Source organism: Oryzias latipes, chromosome 6, assembly GCF_053564925.1.
Source record: "Oryzias latipes strain Hd-rR chromosome 6, Olatipes_Hd-rR_3.1".
NCBI classification, from domain to species: Eukaryota; Metazoa; Chordata; class Actinopteri; order Beloniformes; family Adrianichthyidae; genus Oryzias; species Oryzias latipes.
The window spans coordinates 18114222-18140560 of record NC_136242.1 but is presented as its reverse complement, the minus strand read 5'-3'; the positions used below and the strand labels follow the sequence as shown (position 1 = coordinate 18140560).

General features: G+C 41.0%; 2 protein-coding genes across 18 annotated transcripts; both read right to left on the bottom strand.

Moving 5' to 3' along the window:
* Positions 1-591: 591 nt before the first annotated feature.
* On the bottom strand, positions 592-11725 carry slc27a2 (solute carrier family 27 member 2). The gene is made up of 10 exons (XM_004069568.5): positions 9018-11725; positions 6084-6293; positions 4281-4439; positions 3657-3781; positions 3377-3571; positions 2803-2893; positions 2493-2691; positions 2313-2410; positions 2097-2227; positions 592-995 (listed from the first exon to the last, which is right to left on the bottom strand). The coding sequence occupies exons 1-10, from the start codon at positions 9493-9495 to the stop codon at positions 819-821; spliced, it is 1863 nt and encodes a 620-aa protein (XP_004069616.1). The 5' UTR covers positions 9496-11725; the 3' UTR covers positions 592-818.
* Positions 11726-14453: 2728 nt separating this feature from the next.
* Positions 14454-26281, bottom strand: cep152 (centrosomal protein 152). Of its 17 annotated transcripts, none has more exons than XM_078948628.1 (27): positions 26141-26281; positions 25153-25260; positions 23779-23888; positions 23649-23697; positions 23275-23562; positions 22608-22752; positions 21738-21878; positions 21332-21471; positions 21052-21252; positions 20807-20954; positions 20640-20731; positions 20232-20395; positions 19927-20125; positions 19713-19808; positions 19513-19643; positions 19299-19427; positions 19027-19216; positions 18678-18935; positions 18348-18479; positions 17619-18251; positions 17440-17515; positions 17195-17362; positions 17038-17122; positions 16452-16534; positions 16196-16352; positions 16005-16108; positions 14454-15923 (listed from the first exon to the last, which is right to left on the bottom strand). In XM_078948628.1, exons 1-27 carry the CDS (start codon positions 26252-26254, stop codon positions 15160-15162), a joined length of 4905 nt encoding a protein of 1634 aa, XP_078804754.1. In that variant the 5' UTR covers positions 26255-26281; the 3' UTR covers positions 14454-15159. The 17 variants fall into 17 exon arrangements, with proteins under 17 accessions (XP_078804754.1, XP_078804755.1, XP_078804758.1 ...); XM_078948629.1 differs by having other exon boundaries at positions 16452-16531; XM_078948632.1 differs by having other exon boundaries at positions 17619-18233.
* Positions 26282-26339: the final 58 nt, after the last annotated feature.

Sequence of the window (26339 nt, the reverse complement as noted above, 5' to 3'; positions counted from 1 at the left end):
GAGATTTCTAACCAAAAGAGCAATTAAAATGTACTTCCACATCATGATTCAGCCACCACCATGCTTTATAGTGGGGCTTCTATATCAAAAGTTCTTTTGAATTACCTTCTAACTATTTAATTTCCCCTTTTTTTTTTAATTTAGTTTCGTAAGTTAACCTTTCCACTCATTGATTTACATAAACATCTGACTCATTGGGGCAGTGTTATAACTACGCCATTAGTTGGTGGTTCCGTGTCATCCCTTTCCTAGAACCACCAAAAGTGTTTTGGGCAAATATTTAAACTGAATTATTTAGTTAAAAGTTTGATCTTCCTTATATCTAGACAATATATTATTTATTTTTTCCAGATTAGAAAGAATACATACCATTACCATTTCCCCCCCCCTAAAGTCTACAAAAACACATGGATGAATGAATTCAGACATTCTGAAGGGCATTACAAATAAATATTTTTTGGGGAGATTTTGAAGAAGGAATTAGGTTTGCAGAGTTTGTGAGTGCAGGCAGCAGCTCCTTAAGTCCTCTCTGACCTGATTACACAGTAAGGCACTTAAGGTCATTAAAGTTAGAGCAGGTCTTACCATGGATGAAGCATTTAACCTTTTATTCAAAGAATTACCTAAGTCCAACAGTGAGATGGGCTCCCACCGTCTGCTTCACAGGATTTGTTAAACTGTAGAGATGAACAGTACTTGCGTTAAAAAAAAAAAAAGGCTCTTAAAACAAGATTTGTTGTCTGTCCCTGAGATTAGTTAGCTGTTATGGTCCATGATAGATTTGTTAAAAAAAAATTCTTAAAGCTATAGCCTCCGTTTTAGAGTTTGATTTCCTTCAAAGTGATTGCTTTGTAGATGTCCTCCGTCAGCAGCACATATTTCTTCTTCTCCAGATCCAAAAAGTATAACGGATCAGTGATTAGAGATGGGTTGAATCCCTCCTCCACCAGCTTGACTTTCTTCATCTTGAATGTCCCAGTCATTTCCAGGCAGGGCTGCAAAACAGGGTTTGAAATGGATCATACATCCCAAATCCACAAGACGTTGTTTCTTACTTCATGTCACAGAGACGTGGATTATCTAACGACAAAAATGACTCAAACGTTTCAATTTGGCTTGTATACCAGATTTATACTCTTAATACAATTATTCGCTTTAAAATGATGTCCATGTCATAGATCATTAGGTCTCCATCTATGCTGTAGTCCACAGCATCAGTGCTTTATACTCTGTAACACCCCCTCTTATTAGTGACGGCAAAGGTTCTGTCTCTGCTGCATCAGAGCTGAAAGAAGAAATTACCCATAAAATCCCAAGTGTGTGAATGAAGCACAGCGAGTAAATCCTCAGTTATCGAAACGGAACCTAAACTGTTCCCCCCGGAAAAAAAAAGATCTGAAACCAATGAGAGGTTGCAGGAAATAAAATAATAAAAACTGCATTTTTAGCTGTGCGCTTCTGGTTACAGTCATTTTATTCACCAATGATGAATGACATATTAAGAAAATTCAGCTCAAAATTACATTTCCCTGTATTTCTTAAATTGTTGTAAATCAGAAGCAGACGAAATTTACGGTTTGAAAAATGATTTGTGACGTAGAAAATTAACCTGCTGGGCCACAAGCTCCCTGCTCTGCTCCATTCTGATGCATCCATTAGTATACAAGAGATTCATGCTTTTTTCCCTCATCCAAGCTGGAATCTGGCTCAAAGCTTCACAGCTGGATGGCTCCGATATTGTTTACCATTTTTGTTGCACCAGTAATGTTAGGTTGGGGTGTGATTGGCTGTAAGCTAGCAGGAGAGCGTATGAACAGAGAACTCTCAACAACAGGGAGCGGAAGAGGGGCGGGTTACTCCACACCAACAGCCCCGCCCACAAACTCAGAGGTGAATTCCTGATGAACTACTACCGCTCTGCAGAAACTATGTCCTAGAAAACGACAGGATTTTTGATTTTGTCTAGAAACGGCATCATCATAGTCAAAACATCACTGAGAACATGTTTTTAAAATAGATCAAAAGATGATTGGAGTGGGACTTTAAAAAAATGTAAAACTAATTGTTATTTTTAACAAATCAGACATTATTTTTACCTGAACGCGGATGAATCTGGGGTGAGCGTAAGCGGGCAGGTACTTGACCACATAACTGTAGGTGTCTGAACAGTCGAAGTCCTGGCCCTCTCTTAAAGTGACTGCTGCCATGCCGATGCGCCCTTCATGGCCTGATGGGGGGATTCAATCAAAGCCATCAATGCCCAAAGATCTGTGAAGTACTTTTCAAAGCTCCCATGAATCAGCAATCCTTACCATCAACTTTAACTCCGTAAACGTTTGCTTCCAGGATGCAGTGAGCCATGGTGAGGATGTCTGCAACCTCTGACGTGGCGACATTCTCCCCTTTCCACCTGTTACGAAAAATTATCAGAAAAGTCTTAAAAAAAACAGCATGGTTCTGAGTCGTTAGGACTACAGTGTCTGAAAACCCACCTGAAGGTGTCACCGACTCGATCCTGAAAGTATACAAAGTTGTCTTTGTCGAACCGAAGTAGATCGCCAGTATTGAAATACAAGTCGCCTTTTTCTAACACGTCACTAAGCCGTTTCTTCTCGGTCTGCTGCTTATTGCCAGCATAGCCAACAAAAGGTGACCTGTGAGTTATCTTTCCGACCAAAAGTCCCGTCTCACCTGACCGAGACACAGAGGAACAAAAACATCAGCCTCATGTGACAAATAAAAAGAATTTAAGAGCTGCGTGAATTAATTTCATGAACACCCTGAGGTTTAATGGTGAATCACCTGTAGCTGCTTCAATGCAGAGACCCTGGGAGTTTCTGACAGGCTCCTCCTTCTCAATGTCGAACTTTATCAACGTGTAAGGGAATAAAAACTGTGGGAGGAAAAAAATATTCATCAGATAAAGTCAGAAATTCTTAGATGATGCTTTCAACAAACCTTCCTATATCCTCCACACAAAGCAGATCTAAAGCTGAAGGGTGGTATCTGTAATGCTCCACTGTACAGCAATGAACGGAGATGCTCTTATTTTGAAATGTACTGCTAATACATCTGCAAAGGTTTACAAGGAAGGGAACCCTTAGGCTGATTTTTATTAGGGAAGGGAACAAAGTTTAGTCTTTGTGTCTAAAAATATATAGTTTGTTTTTTTTAATTAAAAAAAAAGGTTGACCTTTTTTATATCGTTTTCAAAAAAAAAATTTAATTCTAAAGGAGACGATAGTTCAACTGATGCATGAGAATAACAAGCTGCAGCTTCATTGTGGTTTTCAGTTGTTCTTAACTTGCTTTTTTTAAAATAAATGTTAACTTGTTTTCACAGATTTCACAAAGGAAAAAACATTTTTTCTTTTACCCTATGCACGAAATTGACCCGTCCCACCGCTCCAATCTTGGATGTGTAGTTAATGAAGCCGATGTTTCCCTCGGTGGCAGCATACAGCTCTCTGATTTTAATGTCCCCAAAGCGGTTCAGAAACTCCGTCCAAACATCAGTTCTGAGTCCATTGCCGATGGCAATTCTCACTTTGTGATTCTTCTCGTTTTCTTTCTGCAAAACAGATGCAGATTTTTCTTGAAGTGCTCAGCAAAGACTGACTGATGCGGCAGGAGCTTCTTCTGGTGACCTCCTGTACCTTTGGCATGTTGCAGAGATAGCGCAGCGTCTCGCCGATGTACTGCATCACCGTTACATTGTATTTCCTGCAGTCGTCCCAGAACTGAGAGGCGGAAAACTTTCTCCTAAGAATGATGGTATTTCCTGGAAAAACAGCAAATTAGTCAGGCAAATTTTATCAATCAAAGTCTACTTCTGTTTTTTTCACCCCTTAGTAGTGCCAAGCGTTTTAGACTACTTTACAATCTGCGCTGATAATTTACCTTTGAAATATTTTCTTTTGGGCCAATTTTTAATATCTATCTTTTTAGTTCAACCTCAGCTTCTTTTTGCATTTCAGTACACAAAACCTTAAAAAACTCAATTGTAGAAAAAACTCAATTCTGATTGGTTAATGTAAATTTTTTACTGCATAAGTTAAAATCGAATTGTAGAAGAATCACAATTATTTAATATAACAATTGTTATATTTTTTTTAAACCAAAAAAATCTAATAACCGTTATTAAACCTTTATGTTATAATTTGAATGACAACTATTTTAATGGCGGGGAGGGGGGGGGTCAATCTGTTAACAATTGATTTGACTGGCAAATGCCCTGGTGAGTGCAGAGAGGGTTAACTAGTGATGATGAGGACAGTTACCTCTCTCGATGGACCCGCACAGCCCGATGAGGAAGCCAGCGCTGTGATAGAGCGGCAGGTTGATGTAGAAGACGTCCTCTGAGGTGACCCCACTGGCAGCTTGGAGGAAGGAGGCGGCCCACACCCTCTCATGTGTGACAACGGCTGCTTTGGGTAGACCTTACAAGAACATGAAAGGACAGCGGGTCAGCCTTAAAGCCTGTTGCTGTGGGACGATTCACTCAGGTGTTCTCAGCTTCCTCTAAATCTGCACCTGCCAAAGCTTCCACCACAGCCACGGCCTCGTCTCTCAGCTCATTGCTCTGGTTTAACAGTCCATTAATTTCTCCCTTCACGCTCGGCGCTCACGCAGCCCCATAAAAGGTCCACACACCTGCTCTGACTGCGCCAGCACAGCGAGCTGGTGGACATCACGGAGCAGCGAGCAGGTAAAAATCAGAGCAGATCAGTGGGGGAGCTGCAATGTTTGTCAGCTGGATGAGCTCACTCGTTGATAGTAATGTTTTCTGCAGGATTCTCGGATGACCGCAGATGCATCTATATATAAACATGACAACTCATTCCAGGTGGGGTGCGGCAAATAGAAAGAATGAGGATTTGGTTGATTTTGTCAACGCAGCACAAGCTGCTGACAGCTTTTAGAGTGAGCCAAGTTCCATATGCCACAGGTTTTTGTTCCACACAGAGGCTTGCAGAGGTGCATGCTAAAGAGTGTAGTTGTCTGCATGTCCTCCTGGCCCGTTAGAAGCAACGTCCACCTGTGCTTAAACTAGCATCTGTCACACAGAAACGCACACAAAGAATTTGTGGCTCAGACAATCTGAGGAGATTGTTTTATCAAGAAAAAACTAAAGTCATTCGACTTAAATCTTATTTCATTTTATCCAAAATGTAAAGAAAAAAAGCGTGGGTCTGTCATGTGTCCTTCAGCCACAGCTGACTTTGAGTCTTTCACATCAAATACAAACTTGTTCTGTGACTGAATCCAATCTAACAGAAATGTGGGTCTGACCTCATGCTGGCGCAACAGTAAGAGCATTTCCTCTAAGGTCATATGACAGCTTCCCAAGAAAAATAAATGGAATATTGTACTTATTTTTCTTGGTAGTGCATGAAAAACGGTGCTTTTTGCCTAGAATCACTCACAGCAGATATAGCATTGAGGATGGATGCAGAAGATGTGAGGATGTAGGAAGGACTCCAGTGTTGATGCTTGCAGAACCAATGCAGATCAATGAGGTCCCTTCAGCTTTTGATTAGAAAATGTACGACTTAATATTGGATTTTCATCACATTGGACCCACTCCAATGAAAATTGGATCAGAGTTTTTTTTATGTTTTTGTGGCATTTTACTAATAATGGAGGACATATATAAAGAAAATTAAGCTTAAAATTGTGTTGCTTAGTATTATTTTTATTCAAATTGTTGTAAATGAGGAGCAGGTCGGAGTGCGACTTTTAAACTTTTAAACTTAAAATTATAAAAAGGAATTTTATTTTTAGTCTTGTAGGCCTACTATGTTGATCTCCAACATATACAGCCAGTCGTTACTTGCTTTTATCAGTGGTTTTCGCATAAGTTATCTATGCAAAAGATGTGCTACACATTCCTCAGCCAGTTGTCACTGCCCGACTAATCAACAAGACAGAAATTGTCTAAAAATTCTGCAACGTGCCAAAAAATAAACATAAAAATAACCAGGATCTAAAGAGTGCAGGTTTCAAAAAAAGGACACCTTTTTTTTAAAACAAACAGTTTTTTATAAGGAAGGATGGATGTGTTTCGGTGTTTTCAAGTATACCTGTGGTGCCAGATGTGTAGATGTAGAGAGCTGTGCTTCGGATGTGGATGTTGGCCCGAAGGTCCCGCGTCAGCGGCTCATCCGAGGCCTTAGAGATCTTGTCGGACAGAGGGTTGATGCCCTGCACGCCGCCCTTGTCAGACAGGAGATACACACTGATCCCCTGCTCTCTCAGCGTCGGTAAAATCTCCTCCACAGCGTCCTGCTGCTCTGCGAGAAACAGAAAAGCATTCACTAACGCACAGCGTTGGGGAGGGGGGCCTCTGAGTTACACAATCCTGCACATGCCGGCCCGTGTCATGTTACAGGCCCACTAGCATACCGGCACGTGGGGCTCAAATGTATGCATTTTGGAGCAGACGCACTAAATCAGATCATTGTTAAAGTAAATTCTGCATGTAGAGAGGGACTTTCTCTGAGGGCGGGGGGACATTCATCCATGCACGCATATGACCAGATGCAAGTTTCTCTACATGCTTTGGAGTCTCCTAAGGTTTATCATGCAGATTAGTTTGAGTCCTAAGTCTGTTCAAGAAAATTTTTCAGTTCTAGTTAATGATTTATTCACTTTAATCACAGAAGCTCAGCTAAACTGGATGAAAGATCAGTTCTCCACCCTTACTTCAAAGACCAAACTGAAAAGTGGCCTTCTAAGCTTATCAATGACTCAAGCCCAACCAGACAAACCATAACTTACAGTTTGTCTGGATAGACTGGAACTGTTCTATATTAGGGAAAACTTTTTTTGCCCCTTACCATCCTCAATGCAGACTTTTCCTCTCCTTCGCATCCATGAATGTAATACAGTTCTGACCGTATGCTTGATATAGCCCTTGTGCTATCTTAGATGACCCCATCCTTACATTGATGTGTTCTCCCTACCATGACAAAGGTGGATAAAGGTGGAAAGATTTCATGTAATCCATGGACACCAGTGAGGTTCACCAATCATTGAAGAAAAAAGGTTCAGCGCACTGTCTAGTGGGGTCTAGATGACCCAACTCCCAATGTTAAAGTGCCTAGGATAGCACAAGGGTTACACACACGTTACTGTGTTTCTGTCTTTTTCCTGCTTCTCTATGGTGGCCCTGAGCCCCAAATCACACCAACAAATGAAAATATAAGTGTAGCATAAGCATATTGAAAATCACGACAGTTAAAAATTAATAATAATAATTAAAAAAAAACAAATTACATTTTGGAAATCAAAATAAAATTTCAATCAATTTGAACAAAATAAAAATAAATGTTTTGGATAACAAAAGTAGTTTCCAGACAGGAAAGAAGTCAGAAGAAAATGTTAGAAAATGAAACACAATAAAGAAGCTGGAAAAGATAGGGACTATGGGACATCATTGATTAGATGATGACGTTTGTCCATTAATTTTGGCCAAAGGTTTTTTTGGCATGAACCAATACTGAGTATGCTCCGTACTAATCATTAAATGTATTAAAGACCCATTTGAAAAAACTCAAACGTCATCATCCAAGTAGCGATGTCCCATTTTCCAGTTTCAGATTGTGTTTCATTTTATTGACATTTCATTTCTGGATACTACTTTTGCTTTCCAAATTGGGTTTTGGTTTCTAAAATGTAATGTTGTGTTATTTGATTGTTTTTTTTTTTAATTGTTGTCGTGATGTGTAATATTTTTTTGCATTGAGGGATTTGTTGGTGTGATTTCCTCTTCAGGGTCACCGTACTTCTCAGACCCCAACCAGTCCCAACAGATGGTCATTCATACGTATCCTGGCTCTGCTGGAAGTTTCTCCATGTTTTCCAGTTGGGATGGATGGAGTTGCCTTTTGCTTGCTCAGCAAGAGGGGTTGCACTGAACACTCTTGTAATCTGTTGGTCACTTCTGAAGGTCAATACTAAATAGTCAAATAATTTGGCCACATTGGTCTGAACTAAATGGAATTTAGTTTTAACTGTGGATTATTTGTAATAAATTGAATTTTTCTGATGTAGCTTGATACAACCTTAATTAGGAATTGCAGCTTTCTAAATAAAGTGAATCAAAATGGTTTGTTTAAAAAATAATAAAAAGTGCTTCATGAACTGTATAAATGATGAGCTGGAGGAAAAGAAGATGTTCAGGACCCTCAAATCTGCAGAAACGGTGACTGCGCTGATGTTCCAGTAAGCATAAACGTTTCTCCAAAAAGATGGAGTTCAGAAAAAAACATAATGTACGCTTACTCGTCAAAAACTGCTCTTTCACCCAATAAAAATTCCCTAAAGCTGATTGAGAAACCCGATGTTCTGAGTTCAGCCGATGCCTTCTGTGTCAGAGGGATGTTGACACAGACAAAAGGTCAAAGCATCAGCTCAAAACCTATATTTTAAAATGTTTTAAATGTTCATCATTTTGACCAAAATGTACAATGAGTTACTTTGGCCTTCATTTTTCTGCCAAATCTTAAGAAATATGCAGCTAAAGTTTGTTTAGAAAAAAAAAGCCATTTAAAAGAAAAAAAGATTGAAAAAGTTTCAGAAATTTAGGTTCATGCATTTATGCTTGCATTTCTACTGTGACTCAAGAGCATAATGTTTATGCTGCAGTAAGACACAGTGGAGGTAATGTTAATAGCTTAATACTATTAAAGCCTGAAAGAGAGGTCAGGCTCCTCTGGAGTCACACCATCAGTGCAGGAGGGGTTTCATGTGATTGAATGAGAAGCAGAAGCACAAGAACTTCATTCAATATGAGTATGTTTGGATGGTTTGTGTATGAGGTTGAATGACAGATTTTTTTTTTATTTTCTTGAAAAAAAATGTCTTTCCTTCTCTCAAATATTTTTCCGCGCGTAACATAACCACTTGTTGCGCAACTTGGACACTGAGAGGTCGGTGGCTCGCTGCTGAACTTTGAACTTGACATATCTGTTGATGGCACAGATCATTAACTGTGTGAACACACGGTGTCTCACCTGTGCAGGTGATGAGGACTTTGGCCCCGCAGCAGGAGAAGCAGTGCAGCAGGGACTTGGATCGGATGTTGAAGTTGAGCAAAGCAGCCGGGCAGCCCAGCTTGGCCAAACCGAGCCAAGTCCACACGAAGCAGGGCTCGTTGGGCAGGAACAGCGCGACGGTGTCCCCTTCCTTCAGCCGGGCTTCAGCCTGCAGAGCTCGGCCCACTTTGTTGCTTTGCCTGTCCACATCCTCGTAGGAGTATTCGCGTCCTTCAAAGTGCAGGAAGGTCTTGGTGGGATGCCTCTTCACCGCATCCAAGAAGCAGTCCAGGACGCTGTAGATGGGTTTCCTCCTCCTGTATTTGAGCAGCCTCAAGCCCAATCCGAGGCTCCTCAGGATGTACACGCAGTCCGCCTGGAGGTGCGGACAAAAAGCCTTCACGTAGGACAACGACAGGACGACCAGCCCGGCGAGAACAGTGAACCACATGGTCATTTCTGCAACAGGGCGCAGCGCGCAGGCAGGAGAGGGACGCAGCCTCTATATTTGTGACAAAGTTCATGCGCGCAGCGCGGGGCGGCGCTGAGCTGTGGCCCGATGACCCCTCCTTAAATCCGGGGAATGTTCTCCAGCTGCCAGAGAACGCCTTTTTTTCGTCCCCTCTTTGCACATTCACAGATTACTCAACTCTCTCACTACTTTTTTTGTTTTTACACTTTTCCCCAACTTCAGGATTCTGCTGGTTGGTCACAACCACTGCGCCAAAACGCGCGAGGACGAGACGCAATCAGGGCAGCTTTGACAATAAGCTGCACTTATATAAGTGGCTGCTTCTGGAACGCTTACATCAACCTTAAAGACGTCCTCAGGAGAAAAAAAAAATGATGGAAAAAGTCATAAAGAGTTAGACTGGAGGGGAAGTATATGCAAATGTATGGGGGGGAGGAGCAGATGCTGTTACACAAGACTCCACTGTGCGCTCAAATATCTCTGTCATCTTACAATAGTGGGCTGTTCTGTTCTAGTAAAAAAACAACAACACATCTTACTATCGCATTGAGCTGAAATTTAGAAGGAGTCTCTGTATTTCAGATTAATAAACAAGTAAAAAGGAAGACAAAGGAAATTAAAACTTTTATCAGAATCATCAGAGTATAAACTGAACACGTGAACAATCTAATCAAAATCTGTAACCCTTGTGTTATCTTAGATGACCCCACCCTTACATTGACATGTTCTTCCTACCATGACAAAGGTGGATAAAGGTGGAAAGATTTCATGTAATCCATGGACACCAGTGAAGATCACAAATCATTGAAGAAAAAAGGTTCAGAGCACTGTCTAGTGGGTCTAGATGACCCAGCTCCCAACGTTAAAGTGCCTAGGATAGCACAAGGGTTAAATTGAGTTATAAACCAGGCATGTCCAAAGTCCGGCCAAAGGGGCCAAATGCAGCCACGGTGAAAAGGTTCTTTTTCTAAAAATCAAAAATATTCGTCCTCCAGCCCTTTTCCATAAACTGTTACTTTACGACTTTTTGATTGTGGTTGGCAGGATTACTTTTTTTTTTAATTCCCTATAAGGAGGCACTACTAAACGAGACATTTAACTAAGATGAGATAGCTGGGTATGAACAATGCAAAAAATGGACAAATTGAGAGAACTTTAGGTAAAAAAGTATTTAGATCTATTTGTTCTATGAGAAGAAAAAAGTATGCCATTACAATAAAATGTTTATTGAATACCAAATTTAAATGCTATGTTATAAAAATAGATTTTCAGGTCTGCCCTCACTTATTTTCCCCTCACCAAATCTCAACCCCTTTGCAAAATGTTTTGACCCTCCTGTCATAAACTAAAGGAGGATTCGATCAGAAGGCTGCTAAAAAAAAACAGCTAATCTTTATGCTTTCCACAAGAAGACACTTGATGAGTCAATGAAAAGTAAAAACAAACATACTTGCTGTGGAACGCAGCGCAGCAGGAAGGAAACAACTGGAAAAACTTGATATGCGTTCAGTCCTTTTGTTATCCTCAACTGTAAAGTTGCTTTCTTGTCTCCTCCCTCAGTGGAGGGCAACAAGATAAGAGGAGCAGAACCCTTGTCTGGGGTGGTGGTGGTTGTGATGGGATGGGTCTTTCTCAGAAGCAGGAGTGTGAAAGTTGGTCTCTCAGGAATCTTGATCTCCCCGTAGGCCCATAGGAGCAGAAATGCCTTTGCTCCCTCAGGCTTCATATTTTGTAGAACTCTGGCGTCACATGTTCTTCCCAGCTAAAGAGCAGCATCCATCAGCGCCCAGTTCTCTTCTATTTCACACCACTTCTATTTCTCTGCAATTTCACACCACCCATCCCCTCATTGACACTGCCAACAAACTGACCAGTCATGCTCCGTCTGCTGTGACCCCACAGCGGTGGGACGAGCTGTTCACAGACAAGCCTGACTCTAAATACAAAAACAGCAGACATCTTTTGTAGCCTTTTTACACTTATTCTTCTGTTCATGCGGCTCACTCCACATTCTCTCTCTTAACTTTGAATGTGTTTACTCTAAATCAGTTTTTCCTCGCTATGACCCTTCGGGTTAAAACATTATGCTGAAGGACTGAATGTAGATGAAAGTGGCCTCATCGCACATTCAGCTCAGGCAAACAGCGTTCTAGAGGGCCACTGATTTAATCATGTAAATTCACAGCCTTATTACTGGTGATCCATGGGAAATAAATCAAAATAACTATCATTCAACGGGATCATGCAACCTTCATGACCTTCACAGTTTCTGCTTTCCAGCTCATCCCAAAGACTCTCTATCAGAGGAGCTCAGATCTGAAACCTGTGTGGAGAAGCTTCCCAAAACTCCTTATTTGTGTTAAGAAAAGAACAAAAAAGTTGTCATGTCAGTGGAAGAATTTGGTCATTCAGACCATTCAGACTGAAAGTTCAGGATTTTATTTGGTCACATACTATCACTGAACCCTGATCTGACCTGATTAAGGAACTTCAGATCGTGATACTGCCTCCACAGGTTGTATCAGAAACGGCTGCTTCACATCACACTGGTTTTCTCTTTCTAAACTACATCACATGTTCATCACTCCAGAGAAATACTTTCCTCCACTCATTTACAAATGCTGGTTCCTAAAACCCAGACTTTTCTTCTCACTGTCTGTGAAAATGCTCCTACTTTTCCTGTTGGACATGTTTAGTATCTCTGCAGTCTCCTTTGCTTCAGTTGACTGCACTGATTTTTTTTTTACTAAGGTCATCTCTGGTCCAATTTCTTTTTTTTTTCTTTCAATCTTATCCATAATTCTTTCAACCGTTTTCAACTCAGCAGTTTCAGCAACCTCTGTGCTGCTTTGTAGAGCTGGCACTTTTCTGAAAGAGCTTCATGTTTCTTACGAAGACAAGATGGTTATTTGAAGAATTCGAACTCTTGCAGCACTTTGGATACAACACAAAAGGTTTGGATTTTTTTGCTTTTATCGAAGGAAACTTTTGTTTAAAAAAAATCCATTATTCAGAGCAATCATTGTTTATCTTGTTGTTTCTTAAGAAACAATTCCCTTTTGTTAAGTAAGCAAAAGAAAACAGTGCAGCTGAATGCCAGTAATCTTTGTGGCATTAGGTTTTACACTAATGTGTCTACACCGGTATATAGGAAGGAAATGACACACTTAACCCATTTTAAATTGTGCTGATTTTTTCTTTTAGTTACAGCACTTTTAGGCAATCCAAAGATTCAGCACATCATCAGTAAACGTCCAAAAAGCTTTTGCATGTTGCATCAGTGTCTCATTTCAGGGGTGAGGTGCTCTGACATATGCAGCATACCAAAAGTGGTCCTGAAAAAGACTTGTCCATCAAGGTAAACCTGCTCCTCCGGACCACTCTGGTCTCACACAGACCTCAGCTAACACCCTCAACTCCTGAAGTCCAAACAATCAGTCAAAGTTTACGACCAGGACACTGACTTCAGCTGAACTATGAAGAGTAAATACCACCGGAACAGCTGGCAAACAGAGACTATGGTCAATGGTAAACATTTCCAAATCTCCTTTCGTGCCCTGATTTGAAACATTTACATTTAAAATCAAACATGAAAGTCGGATTATTATATAAAGCTGCCACTCAGCTGCAGCTATAGGATTATTTTGAATGGCCAATAACAGATATGAATATACATTTAGGTATGCATCTTCATACAAGACAAAATTACACCAAGTGTTTGAAACAAATGTTTTAAAAAGAAGAAAAAATCTTCATGAGAGACAAACGATCCTGCTACTCAATGAACTGAGTTTTGACAAACATGTCATCTAAATTCTTTTAATGGAAATCGAATGCTTTAAATTTTTAAAAACAATCTCAAAAACTTAGAAAGAACAACAATTAAGTTCAATTTAATTAGTGATATTTAGGTCATACTTTGCACAATTCTGAATAATCCATAGGTCTAAAGATGAAATTCTATCAGTCCAATCAATGCATTTGCTTTTCCGATATGATCAAATAAGAGGGAAAACACTATTTTGCACCAAATTATGATCCTAATTTCCTTTACATGAAGGTATTTTTTGTGTTTCATTCCTTAGAGTCTGTTTATTTTAAATATAAATAAAATACCATATTTTTTAGTCTAATTGTTTGCTAAGACTGTCTATCTTGTGCAAACAAATAATTTCCATCGAAGTCAATGCATAAATAAATATGATTTAAAAAAGTAAAAATAAGGAGTTTAGACTAAAACTGTAGAATTTGATCCACATTCTGGATCGATGAACTGCTTCAAAGAACCTGAAACTTCCAGCAGAAGCTTTTGGTTCATAACATACTGTAAAAATACGACCTAAATCATGGATTTTAGCCACTTTTCTGGCACCACGTGGGTGGGCGTGGCTTTGTGGTAAAAATCCCTGCATTCTTTATAGCTGCCAGCAGGGGGCAGCTGTGATCACTTTTAACTGTGAAATCATTGCAAGACCGGTTTTAAGGAGGAATAACGAAAACCAAAACGATTCAAGTAATTTTACAGCGAGTGCCCCGTAAGGTACTTCCTTACGAAGCATTTTTTTGTTCAATTTACAGTCACACTAATTAATGCATTCTGGTTTAGAAAACTCATAATTGAGCCAAAATATTCAAAACTAACAAAGATCAAGAGCTCTAAATTTGGGTAAATGTTGATTGTTTTTCTACAAAAACTGAGGTCCAACCCTTAATAGGGTCGGTAAAAGAAGACTGTAAAGATTTAATCTTTACCTTTAATGGAGAGATCATAAACACATAGTTTGTCTAAATGCAGCTTTTTTAGTTTACTTTACAAAAGTAAAAGTGCATTACTTTTACAATACTAAATCTGCCCTTTAAAATGAATGTACACAATGTTTTACCACCATTCAGAGAACAAAAGAGTTACATTTTAAGTTCAAATTACGAGTTTTTAAAAACAATTTGAAATATAAATAGGATTTATTAAAAAAAAAAAAGACTTAAAGACAAAAGACTTTCACATGATATGCACAGCATATCAACATTTACAACAAAAACAATGAAAATACTATAAAGTTTTAAATAATAAGCCTGACATCTCCCACATTGAGAGTAAATAGTCAGTTTATAACAACAATGTTGCGGCAAAAACTAAAACTTTGGACATAAACAGGATTTTTCACAGATCCTATGCTAAACATTCATACAAAGCAGCAGGAACACCGGCTGTGTTAATTTGGACAAAAACACAAGTTTATCTTGGGTTTGTTTCGCCCAAAATCTACAACTTTTACAGACATACACACAGAAATGCACAAAACCAGGTGTGACACTCAACCAAAGCCTTGAAATAACAGGTTGAAGAAATATTTGGAAACAAAAATCTCTGCTTTCAGTGAGTTTGACAATCAATCAATTCAGAGACAACGGGTTTTATGAATGTAAAACTTTTCATTTGAATATGTTAATCATGGAGGAAGTGGCTGTTTGCAGTTTAACTTGTCAAGAAGCAAAACATCTGTGTGAGCTTTACAGATCCTTTAACTCAAAAAAGAGAAACAGACGTACTGCCAGGGAGTGTACAAGGTTTTTAAATCATAAAATAAACTAACGGTAAAAAAAGGTTAACTGGTGTTTCAGCTTTGGGTGGGTTGACTGCCCTTCCCCTCATACCTGTCCGTCCTTTGCTCCTCCTTTCTGGTAAAACGGACTGTCAAAGCCGCTGTCCTGCTGCCGCCGTCTCAGCTCGGAGAACAAAGGTCCAGAACGATTCGCCCCACATTCTGAGCCCGGCGTCGGCTCTCTGTGAGCGCTTTTCTTAGCGGGGGTGAAGGTTTCCGGCTTCCTGGGCATCTCCTCATAAAATGTTAGGTGGGGCGTGTCTGAGGTCAGGCTGTCCAGCTCTCCCGCCTCTCTGACGGTGGACACAGAAAAAGGCTTCACAGGTTCGACTCTCCCAAAGTCGGACAGTCTGGGGAGATTTACGGCGCAGCTCGTCGCAGTCCAGTCTGTGGGTTTCTGCTCTCTGACGGGAGGCTCCTGGACGAGGAAAGGTTTCCATCGTGATGCTGGCTCTGGGGAAGCGTCCGCTTTGCTTGGTTCTCCTCCCTGCAGGTACAGCTCCAGGTTTCTGCCACTCACAGACAAGTTCACAAAATCTACGTGGAACTGAGTAGCTGCTTTGGGTGGAGATGATGGATTTGTGCGAGGCAGTCTGGATTCCAAGCCTTGGTCACATGCAGGGCCCTCCTGGAAGCTAAAAACTTGAGTCTTCACTGGAGCACTAGCTTTCTGCCTTGAATCAGCAGAAGTCTTCCCCTCGTGAGATCTTCCTTCTGGACCCGTCTCTGGACGCTCCGGTACTGCCGACGGGTTCTTCTTGAAAGCTGCGCTTCTGCTCGGCTGGCTGCCAGAGATGGCGGTGGACACAGCTGCCAACACCACGAAACAAAATCAGACCTCATGAAATATTTTGAAGGAAAAAGATGCTGGTTTGGTGCTGCAGAACTCACCTGATGAACCAGGCTTCTTTACCGATTTAGCTCTGATTGGAGTTTCTAGCACTTTAGCCATAGCCGCCAGCTTGCTTGCAGCATTCATGATTTTCTTTTCAGCTCTGCAGAGAACAGGAGGATCGATGTAATTAGCCCGAGGAGCCGGAGCGAGGCCAGCAAACAGGTTCAGGGCAATTATAGTGTCTTGCCCTGTCGTCTTCCCCCCGTCCTCCAGTAACTCCTGCAGACAGGTCAGATAATAGTGCCGCATCTTTCTGGCTGTGTTCTGCCTCTCCCGCTGCACCTCAGTACGGATCATCTCTGCTGCACGCTCCCGGCTCTCCTGGAGGTAACGCAACATGTCTCCTGACAGAAAAAAAAGGAAGAGGAAAGAATTTAAAGGATAACTTTGGTGAGTGGAGACCCTCTGGATGACATAATGCAAAGAGAACGAATGAAACAAACCTCTGATCTTCTCTACGGTGGTCAGATACTGCTGCTTCATCTCCTCCAGGCCTTGATGAAGACTCTGTTGGTCAGAACTTCTGCTGAAAAGAAAAATATCTAAAGATTTATATGAAAGAAAATCTGTCTAAAAATGGTTTAAAAAAATAAATGCATATTACGTTTATAATTCACTTTAAATCTCCCAGAATAGAATTAAGAATATGAATGTTACAAAAAGTTTGTCTTTGTTTTTTCTACATAAATGCACACAACTGAATGTTAAGATCTGCCAACAAAAAATGAAATTAAATGCTAAAATAAACATAAATAAAGGTTCTGAACAACGATGTAGTAGTGCAATTAAAGTACCATACCTAAAAGCTCAAAGTTAAAAAAAGAATTAGTTACTGTGCTATATAGTATATTTTTGATTTGATTTGAAATGGTTTACTTTAAGCAATCAAAGCAAGAATAATGCGCAAAACAAAACGATCAACAGTTTTACATTCATACAAAGACGTATCAAACTTAGGATATTTAGTTCACACAGGAAACAGGCAAATGTTTGATTTTAAGTGAGAAACATTGAGAAAAGAGTACAAACCCAGACGTTTCTGCGACTCTCTTCACTTCCTCTAGTTGTTGCAGATGATCTGAAGACATCGTCTGTAGTTTTCTTTCATGCTCATCTGAAAATGAACCAGTCAGAAATAATTACAATAAAGCTCATAAAAATGTTAGAATGTTTGGAAATGACCTGCCTTTTAGATGCTGCATGGATCTTTTGTGTTCCCGGATGCTATGCTGAAGTTGGCGGCAGGCTTTCTCTAAATGTCTCTGCAGCTCCTGGTTCTTCTTCTGCAGTTTGCTCAGCGCCTCCGAGCAGTCTCTGCTGCAGCGCAGCTGCTCCTTCCTCTGGGATGAAGAGCCTGCAGGATAAACGGGTTATGTTCTGGAGGAGCGTTCCATGAGCTGAGCAGCTCTCTCTGAGGAGTAAACTGCTTACTTTGAACTTTGCGGATTTCTCTTGCATGCTGATCCTGAGCTTCTTTTAGGGCCCACTTCAGTTTCTCCTCGCTCATCTGTGAGGGTGGAAATGAAATCTTAAAAACGTTTTCGTCTTTTGAAGGGAAAAACTCTTTACCAGATCACCAATTAGACATCCCTTTTTACTCTGTAACTCACTCTTTTCCACTCCTTTTCAGCCTCTGAAACAGCTCTGTTCACCACATCTCTGACGGAGGCTTCAATGATGCAGGTTATGGTCGCCTCTGAGGTGGATCCACTGGTTCTGCTGTCAGTCTCTTCCCGATCCGTTTTAGTGGTTTCAAAGAGTCTGTTGTGAACTTCTGCAAGTCCAGACTGAAGTTCTGCAAGAAACTCTGCTCTCATCTGCTGGAGTGTCTTCCTCTCTGAGAGCTGGCATCTCCACTCTTCCTCTCGCGCCCTCAATGTCTGCTCAAGTCTGGCCTCCATCTGTAGGAGCAGCTCTTTCTTCTGGAGCTCAGCGTCCTCTCGGGCCTGCTGCAGAGCCTGCTCCATCCTCGTGCTTTGCTCCTGCAGCTTAGACTGACACGCCTGCTCGCTGCAGGCCTGGATGATGGAGATCTCCTGCTGTTTGTCTCTGTTCCAGGCCGCTCTGGCTGCGGCCAGCTCAGCTTTCAGCAGGGCAGCGTGCTCCGTTGCTGCGTCTTCTAGTTGACTCTTGAGAACCCCCATCTCCTCTTGAAGCTCCTCCACCCTCTTGGCTCCAGAGCTGTGCTGCTCCGGCTGGTCCCTGTGCCCCTGCTCCTCTGTATCCTTCAGAGCCTGGGACAGCTGAAATGCAACAAGTTACAGGAACATAAAATAATCATCATCAAAGAAAAAAACATACACAATTTCAACTTAGTTATCAATAAAAACATGTCATACTCTCTGCTTTCTGAGTTTTTCCTGCGACATTTCCCACTTTTCCTTTTCTGCTTGCAGACGGGCTTTGTATTCAGGTAAAGAAGGCAGATCCTCGATCCAGCGATTATAAGCACGAGTTACAGCTCCTTCAACCTGACCCACAACAATGAGCCAAAAAAACAAAACATCAGATCCTTCAAAATAAAAGCGCCTTGACTTACAACAATCATGACAGAGGCATGGCCGTGTGTGGGAATGGCTGGAAATCATCTTTACCAAGTTCAGTGGTAAATGCTTCCTTCTACTGAGAGATCAGGAAAACTAAACTGAGATTAGAGCGTCTCCCCTGACCTGCTTTGCCATGTCCTGCAGGTGCTTCTTTTGCAGCTCTCTCTGGACGTGTTTCCTGGCATCCTCCACAGCTTGCCGTTGCACTCTGTCAGCTTCCAGTTGGAGCTGCTGTCTCTGGGCAGTGAGCCTGGAGTCCAGCACTTCGGCAGAACTCGTCACACCGTTGACTTCAGTCTCATCTGTTTGACAAGCCACCTCAGCAGCCTCTCTTTGTTGATCTTTAGAGTCCTTCAGCTTCTTAGTCCAGGCCTTCTCAATCTGCCAAGAAGAGAAAAGAAAAACACATTTGACAATATTTATTACTATTGATAAAGGTTGAAGGTTATTTTTTATGTTTTAAATAATGAACCTCATGATGTTTCGCCTTCCACTCAGCTTCAACTAAAGCCACACGAGAGTCCACTAGCTGCTGGATTTCAGTCTCCTTCTCCTTCTGCGTGTTGCTGATTGTGTCTTCAAGCAAGCTCTTCTCTCTGCAGACGGATATGTAACACTCCTGCACGGCTAACATTTTGTCGTTGATTTCTGACAGCTGCTTTCTGTGAAGACAACAGACACAGGAGTAAGACGCGCATGGTTTGAATCCACAGCAGGGTTCAACAACAGGAGCAGAGGTCTTACTGGAGCTGCTGAACCTGCTGCTGGTGAAGTGCAGTCAGCTCTTCAACCTGAGCTTCATGTTCCTGCACCAGTTCGGTTCTGAGCCGGTTCACCACATCATCCCGATACTGCTGATTAATCCGCTCAGACCTTAAAAACATTAAAGGCAGACGTAGCTTATAATCCTTTTGAACTTTATGTTCAGAACTTTATGTTCTTGTCTCCTTGGAATTACCGTTCTGCTGCTTCTTGCTTTTCCTGGTCCAGCTCCTGGATCATTTGCCTCATTTTGGTGCACAGTTCAGTGTTGGCACACTTTACCTTTTCTTCGCTCAGTTTCAGCTCCTTGTTTTGCTTTTCAAGAAGCTGCACGTTGGAAAGACTTTAAATTACAATTCAAACAAAACAAACAGCAATAATACAAATGTATCTGACCTCCAGCTGCTCCTGCAGGCACCGCTTTTCTTCCTGTAGCTTAATTAAATCCTGAGTGTCCGGAGTCCTCATCGTCTTCATCTGGCTTTCTTTCCCCTTTTCACAGAAATGGTTTACAATAATTGACCTTTTATACTAAAATGCTTTTTATTCTTAATATTTTAGGAACTGCACGTAACATGGTTTAACAGAAATAGATTTAAGGAGTTCTCACAGCAGAGTTAAGCTTTGCTTCCTCCAACTCCGTCTGCAGCTGGTTAACTTGAGCCTGGCGCTGCTGGAGTTCCTCCTGCAGCTGACCAATCTTCTGCCGCTTCCCCTTTAAGCACCCCAGACAGCGCTGCATCTCCGCCCGCAGAAGCCTTAAAGCCTCGTCCTTGGGCAGCTTGGAATCTGCTTGCTGGGCCACAACACTACAGGGAAGGTGAAAAGAAAAAATTTCATTTGGATTTCAGATGAAAGCCCACAGGCTCAGACAGAGCAGAAGCAGATGGAGACAGGGGAGTGATGATAGAACACCTGTGAAGGATCCCATTCTTCCGTTTTGCCTTCTTAAATCCCAAATCCAAACAGGATTCGGACAGATGATGGTCCCACTCACTGCTGAGGTCTAGCGCCACAACTCCATGTTTCACAGCAGATTCATACAGAGTGATCTGCTCCTTCAGATCAGCCATGTCCTCCTTTAAGACAAGAACAAACACAGTTTAAGCTGCAGGGTTTTATTTACACTCAAAAGGTTAATGCAGCGTTCAAGGACGGCCACATTGCCACTAGTGTCTGTCCGCCAGACTGTCTGTCTTAAAAGCAAATGACACACAGTCACACACAGATGTCCGTGGAGATTAAACACTTTGATCGCATGCTGTAGATCTTCAAGGTGAGGCTCTTTGAGTGGATTTAGTGGCAGATAAATCAGGAGCAAACCTGTAAAGCTTTGTTCATGTTTTCACTCAGTGCTTTGGAAGACTGAGCCTGCTGCAGCTTGATTTCCATTTGTTTCATCTCCTGAACTGAATCTGCAGAAAAAAAGGTTCACCGGTGAGAGGGAAGTAAACAGAACACACCGACTACTTGCTTCCTTCTTCACTCACTTGTCTGAAGCAGCCTGGCACACTGCTGCTGGCTTTCCTCCAGGCGCTGAGTAAGAGAATTAACGACTCCAGCCCTCTCCACTTGCTCGTCTTCTCTTTGGCGCTCCAGCTGCTTCACCTGCTCTCGTAACCTCTGACCAGCATCAATCTGAAGGCATCAGAAAAACAACAATAAATAAATCACGTATACCGTAAATAACGTCTGATTGAGGTAAATGAATGTCCAGCTTGATAAAACTGCAGACCTGCTCGCTCAGAGCCCGAGAGGCCGAGTCTAGATTCTGCTGCAGTGCTAGCAGTGCTGCGTTGTGCTGCTCCTTCAGGACGGTGATGTCTCTGTCATGTTGCTCCCGCACTCTGGACAGGGTATCAGTGCGACAAAGCTCCAGCATCTGCTGCTTCATGCTGTCCACAGCTGCGTCTGCCATCCCCAGTTTCTTTACGTTCTGCCAACACAGGAAAAAAATAAATGCAGTATGAACAATACCAATTGAAATAACTATAAAGATAAAAGACGGTGTTTACCTCCTGGTCTCGCTCATTGAGGGTCTGTAATTGCTGCTCCACTGCTGTTAGCTTTTTCTGCATCTGAGCCTCTCTGTCTTTGGCCTGTTCAACCAGTCGACTCGATTCCTTTAGACTGACTGCAAGGCCGTCCTTTTCATCTGTTATTCAAGAGGAAAATGTAAGATACCATTCCAAAATTTGCATAACAACAAGGAAAAGATGTACGTGAAGAAGAAACTGGAAGACAAACAACTGGTCTTATCAGAGAAGAATTCCACTAATAACATAAAGGTTTCCCAGGAAATCTCATATTTTAAATAACAACCTTAGATTCAATGGAAATATCTTCCTCCAATATATAGGTTACTATAATAGTATATAGCATAAAGTGATAATTAAACCTATATCCATGTGTAAAACGTACCCTTGACAATTGCAAACTGATGCTCCAGGTATCGCAGACTCCGGCGGGAATCCTCCAGCTTCCGCTCCATGTCTTCAATCTGTCTTTGTTGAGCTTTGTTCAAAATCTGAAGCTGAGAAATCTGCTCCTGATCCGCATTTTCTAAAAAGTAAAAAGAAATAAGTCTTAATCAACACAATAACTTCCTACAATTTTTTGAATACTGTGTGAAGAACTATAACTAACCCGACAGGCGATCTTTTCAGAGAACTTTATCTGCAACTGTCTGGCCTTATGAGCACTGCGATTGAGGTCGTTTTCATTTACTTACAAGAGCTTTAAAGCGCCAAAAGTCTTGGTTTGAACTTCTCTATCTCTATATCTTTTGCAGATCAGACGTCTGACTGTGAGCGGTTTTAATCACATGCAATTACCTAAAATTCTTTGACATATAAACTAACACTAATCTAGATTTTACTTAGTAAAAACTAAAGTTTAGTTAGTAAAACTGGGACTACATTTCAGGGGCTGCCTGAGATTTACCAAAAGTTTGACACATATTTTCTAGTTAGAAAAATCCAGCCTTAGAGACAGAAAAACAAGACTCTCTACTATTTCTGCCACTTTGTTTATAATGTTTACCCTTTATTTTATTTGATCTAGTCAGAAGCATCAAACTCCTGCAGAACATTCTACTTTCTAAATTACACCAGGTTCGCATTTATCCCAGCTACTCATCGCAACAAAAAAGACGAAAGTACAAGAGCAGAGACTAAAACTTATGAAACACAAATCCATACCAGAAAACTATGAACAAACGCAAAAAATATAGAAAAGCAGATAACACACACAGAAGCCTAATTTCTAAATAATAACTTTTGCAAGACTCACGTTGGGTTTTATCCAGGAGCTGTCTCTGCAGCTGGTCATAGGGGCCTTCTTGCTGAGCGGACTGAGAGTTCAACATCTTTGGTAGATGGGCGGGATGCTGTGGATTGTAGCCGACCTTATACTGATTTAGACGCTGATCCTCCTGCTCACATTTCAAATTTTGTCAAAAAAACACAGAAAAATATTTTAAAAAAAATGGGAGAAAATTACAAATAATTTAAAGATATATTGTAAAACATTTACCCATAAAAACTTCAGTTTTCAATAGGCATCATTTTACTTTCTTCTCCATTTTTTCCACAAAAAAATATGAGAAAAGCTTATATATTGAAACATTATGAGCATTTTTGGCATCATTTCATTTTTTATGTTATGTTTGTAGATATAATTTCCTAAATCTTTGTATAATTTAACAACTGAGATTACTTGTAATTCACTCAAAAAGATAGAACTAAGCTCCACTGACTGCTGGTAAAAATAAAAAAAACCTTGTTATTTTGTTTGTTTTCAGAAACACAGACAAACTGTAACTAAGATCTCCAAAGGGTAAAAATATATTCACACATGTTGAGTATATTTTATCTTCGGCAGAAATCATCACACCGTTGACTTCAGTCTCATCTGTTTGACAAGCCACCTCAGCAGCCTCTCTTTGTTGATCACTTACTTGAAAGAGGTTTCTGGAGTTGTGCTCATCTGTGTAGTCCTCTACTCCATTATATTCCATGTGATTTTCAGTTCTTTCCGGGGCTGACTGCGGCTCAAAGTGAATGGGAAAATCCTCGTTCTCTGTACATCGGTTTGTGTATTCATAATCCTCCGGTCCAAACTGATGTTCCTGAGTCCAGGTATGAGGCAGGGGCTGATTTTGACTGTGATGCCCATTAATATCAGCTACTCCATCTTTATAGGCATAATCACCATGCGAGCTTCCATCATAGTCATCCTCAAAGTTCTCCAAAAAGTAACAAAATGATAATTTCATCTTTTGTTTAATTGGTGAAAGCAAAAATCTATCAAGAGGGAAAAGTGAGGTCTTACCTGTGTGTGGGTGTGATCTGACCACTGCTGGTTCCACTGAGCCCGTGGGCTGAAAAACCAAACATGCATCAAACAACAGAGCAATTTACCTTTAATCGGTGGCACTAATGTGTCCACCGCATGCATTTACCTGTTGGCTGCGTTTTTATTGCTGTAGGTGGAGCACTCCAGCTCAGGGGAGGAGGAGTCCACGCTGTCCTCCAGCATGTCATCAGGCAGGTCTGTGAGCAGCTGGTGCAACTGCAGAGAAAACACAGCACAGATATGAGTCACTGAGGTTGCCAAGCAACAGAGTTATAAAGTAACACAGGTTGAAAAACTAAAGCACACGGAGGTAATCAATGACAGGCACAGAAGCTGCTTTTATATTTGCACAAGATCAATCACACTGAAGCAGCAGTTAAACTCATATTTTCATAAAAGCTCATTTGAAGTTACACTGTAACTACAGCAAAATAATAATATTTTGATTTATTTTGTATTTTTAAACATTTGAATTATGATTGTTTATACTTGATGAGCTAAGAAAGGGAGATACAAGCCTCAACCTCCACTAACAGCTTCTCAACAATGTGAAACCGTTACTGGTTAATCATTATTTGCAATAAAGTTCTGTATAAGACCAACTATTGAGAAGATTTTGTTTAAAATAGCTTCTCTCTGTGCTGGAAAAAAAGAGACGATTAAACAAGCAGTGTCTGCTGGACTTACTTCCCACAAGGATTGTTGAATGGTCCTCAAATCATCCACAGCTTCCACAATAGAAGGACCCATTTGTGCAATTATAAATTTAAAAAACTGACTACAGAGACAACTCTTCTTCTGCACGAGCTCTAACACAACCATCAGCAGTCTGAGTGTCTGGAGAGATGACCTTCTGCTGGAAATATTCAAAACCTGCCTGGCATGCCGTCAGCTCCCTGTGTTATTCCTCTGTTTTGCTCCAAAAAGAACTCCATTGTTCAGACCAAACATATAGCAAGGTTAACTGGAGCAGAAACATTCCGATTACTGGTGGTCAACATTTCCCACTTCACTGGCTTGCTTGAAATTGGGCTAAAATTTCAAAATAAACTTGCAGAGTCCTGCCAAATTCATTACAATTTTAGCTAAAGCATTTCTGCTTTGTTCCGTGTAGTGGGGTCAGGCATGAGAGGCCAAATAACTTAAATAGAGACAGCAGAGCTTGTTTAAGCTTATGACACACCTGAAAGGAGGTCCTCCCTGGAGCCAATAATAGCTCACAGTCATGGCTCAACAGATTGAGGCGTGAGAAATAAATGACAGTTTGAATATGATTTTAAAGATGCAGTCCGATGCTTTTGTTGATCTTATTTTCACCCACCCTTAATATCTAACAAATGAGGTTAGCTTTCATATTATCATTTTATATCACCTCTTGCTCCCTTGATTTTAAAGATGCAGTCCGATGCTTTTGTTGATCTAGTTTTCATCCACCCTTTACATCTCACAAATGAGGTTAGCTTTCACATTATTATGTCACCTCTTGCTCCCTTGCGTAGTCCTCTTGGTCATATTCTTCATCATCATGCTGAGTTTGGAGAGCAGCACTGTCAAAGTCTATGGACATGCTGCAAAACTTGCTGGTGGGCTGGGAAAAGAGAAGCAAAACAGGAATAAGGTGGCTATCCTGCCTTTCAAACACAGCAGTCTAGACTATGTTTTTCTTCAGTCACCAGCTGAGCTACGTGCTAGTGTCAAAGGTTAACTACTAGTATTGGTAAAAACAATGAGCGTCACCTCACACAGGTGAAGGTAGAAGCTAACCAATGTAACGTATTACCTGATTGAAGATAAAAAATGTATTTTGTCTAGCTGGACATCCTCCTATTTGAACGCGTTAAAACAAACGCTACCAACAAACAAGGCTATCTGAAGATGCGGCTCCAGTTAGCTAAAACTACGTGTGGCATTCTGTTTATCTAAGTACATGTTGAAACATAAATGGCTACACGAAATAATATTTAAAAAAATAGAAACGCGTCTAACGTAACGTTGCAAGCATTTAACAACACTGTAAAGTAAGAAATGTACGAAGCTAACCGTGGCTAAGTAGCACACAGATTAGCATCCTCTTTAAACGGACCCACGGTCTGTGGACTCGCCCAGTTTGAAAACTCCCGCGCATCAGCGGCGCCCAGCCATTGCAAAGTTTCACCGTACTGCAGAAAACCCACAACCTCTAACTTTCACTGTCTCGTGTTGCCGTTGGTCGCATAATTTTAATGTTACCCATTTTTGCCGTTTGAAATTTAGGTAGCAAAAAACAAAGCAGATACTTTGGTTCCTAAACCCGGAACAAAAAAAGAACAGTTGCCATAGTAACACAAACTAATTTTTTGGGAAGTGTAGTCCAGTCAATATTAAAAAAAAATGGTATTTTTAATGACTTATTTTATTTTTTTGTCTTTTTTAAGTCAAAAATATTTTCACTAAAGTTTTTTTTTCATTGACTATAACTATGTGTTTACCTTAAAAAAAATTGATATAAATACACTCCTCTGTGTACGGTGGCTCAGTTGGGACAAAAACACGTTAGCTCCGCCCCCGACTTCCGCGTTTAGCGTTGAATCCTGTTCCAGCATCAGTCTTTCCCGTGATAATCACGCTTTCCTGAGTAAGAGTTTTCGCTTTTAGCTGACTGGAGTTCAGCGGTTTCAGATCCAGGAT

Excerpts from the sequence above, each read along its gene's own strand:
- slc27a2 (XM_004069568.5), bottom strand. The coding sequence starts at position 9,495 with ATGACCATGTGGTTCACTGTTCTCGCCGGGCTGGTCGTCCTGTCGTTG. Across the intron at positions 2,692-2,802 it reads CTGCATTGAAGCAGCTACAG|GTGAGACGGGACTTTTGGTC; the intron begins GTGATTCACCAT and ends TGTCTCGGTCAG. Across the intron at positions 2,411-2,492 it reads CGAGTCGGTGACACCTTCAG|GTGGAAAGGGGAGAATGTCG; the intron begins GTGGGTTTTCAG and ends TTTTCGTAACAG.
- cep152 (XM_078948628.1), bottom strand. The coding sequence starts at position 26,254 with ATGCTGGAACAGGATTCAACGCTAAACGCGGAAGTCGGGGGCGGAGCT. Across the intron at positions 21,472-21,737 it reads TCAGTTTGCAATTGTCAAGG|ATGAAAAGGACGGCCTTGCA; the intron begins GTACGTTTTACA and ends CTTGAATAACAG. Across the intron at positions 20,732-20,806 it reads TGCCAGGCTGCTTCAGACAA|ATTCAGTTCAGGAGATGAAA; the intron begins GTGAGTGAAGAA and ends TTTTTTCTGCAG.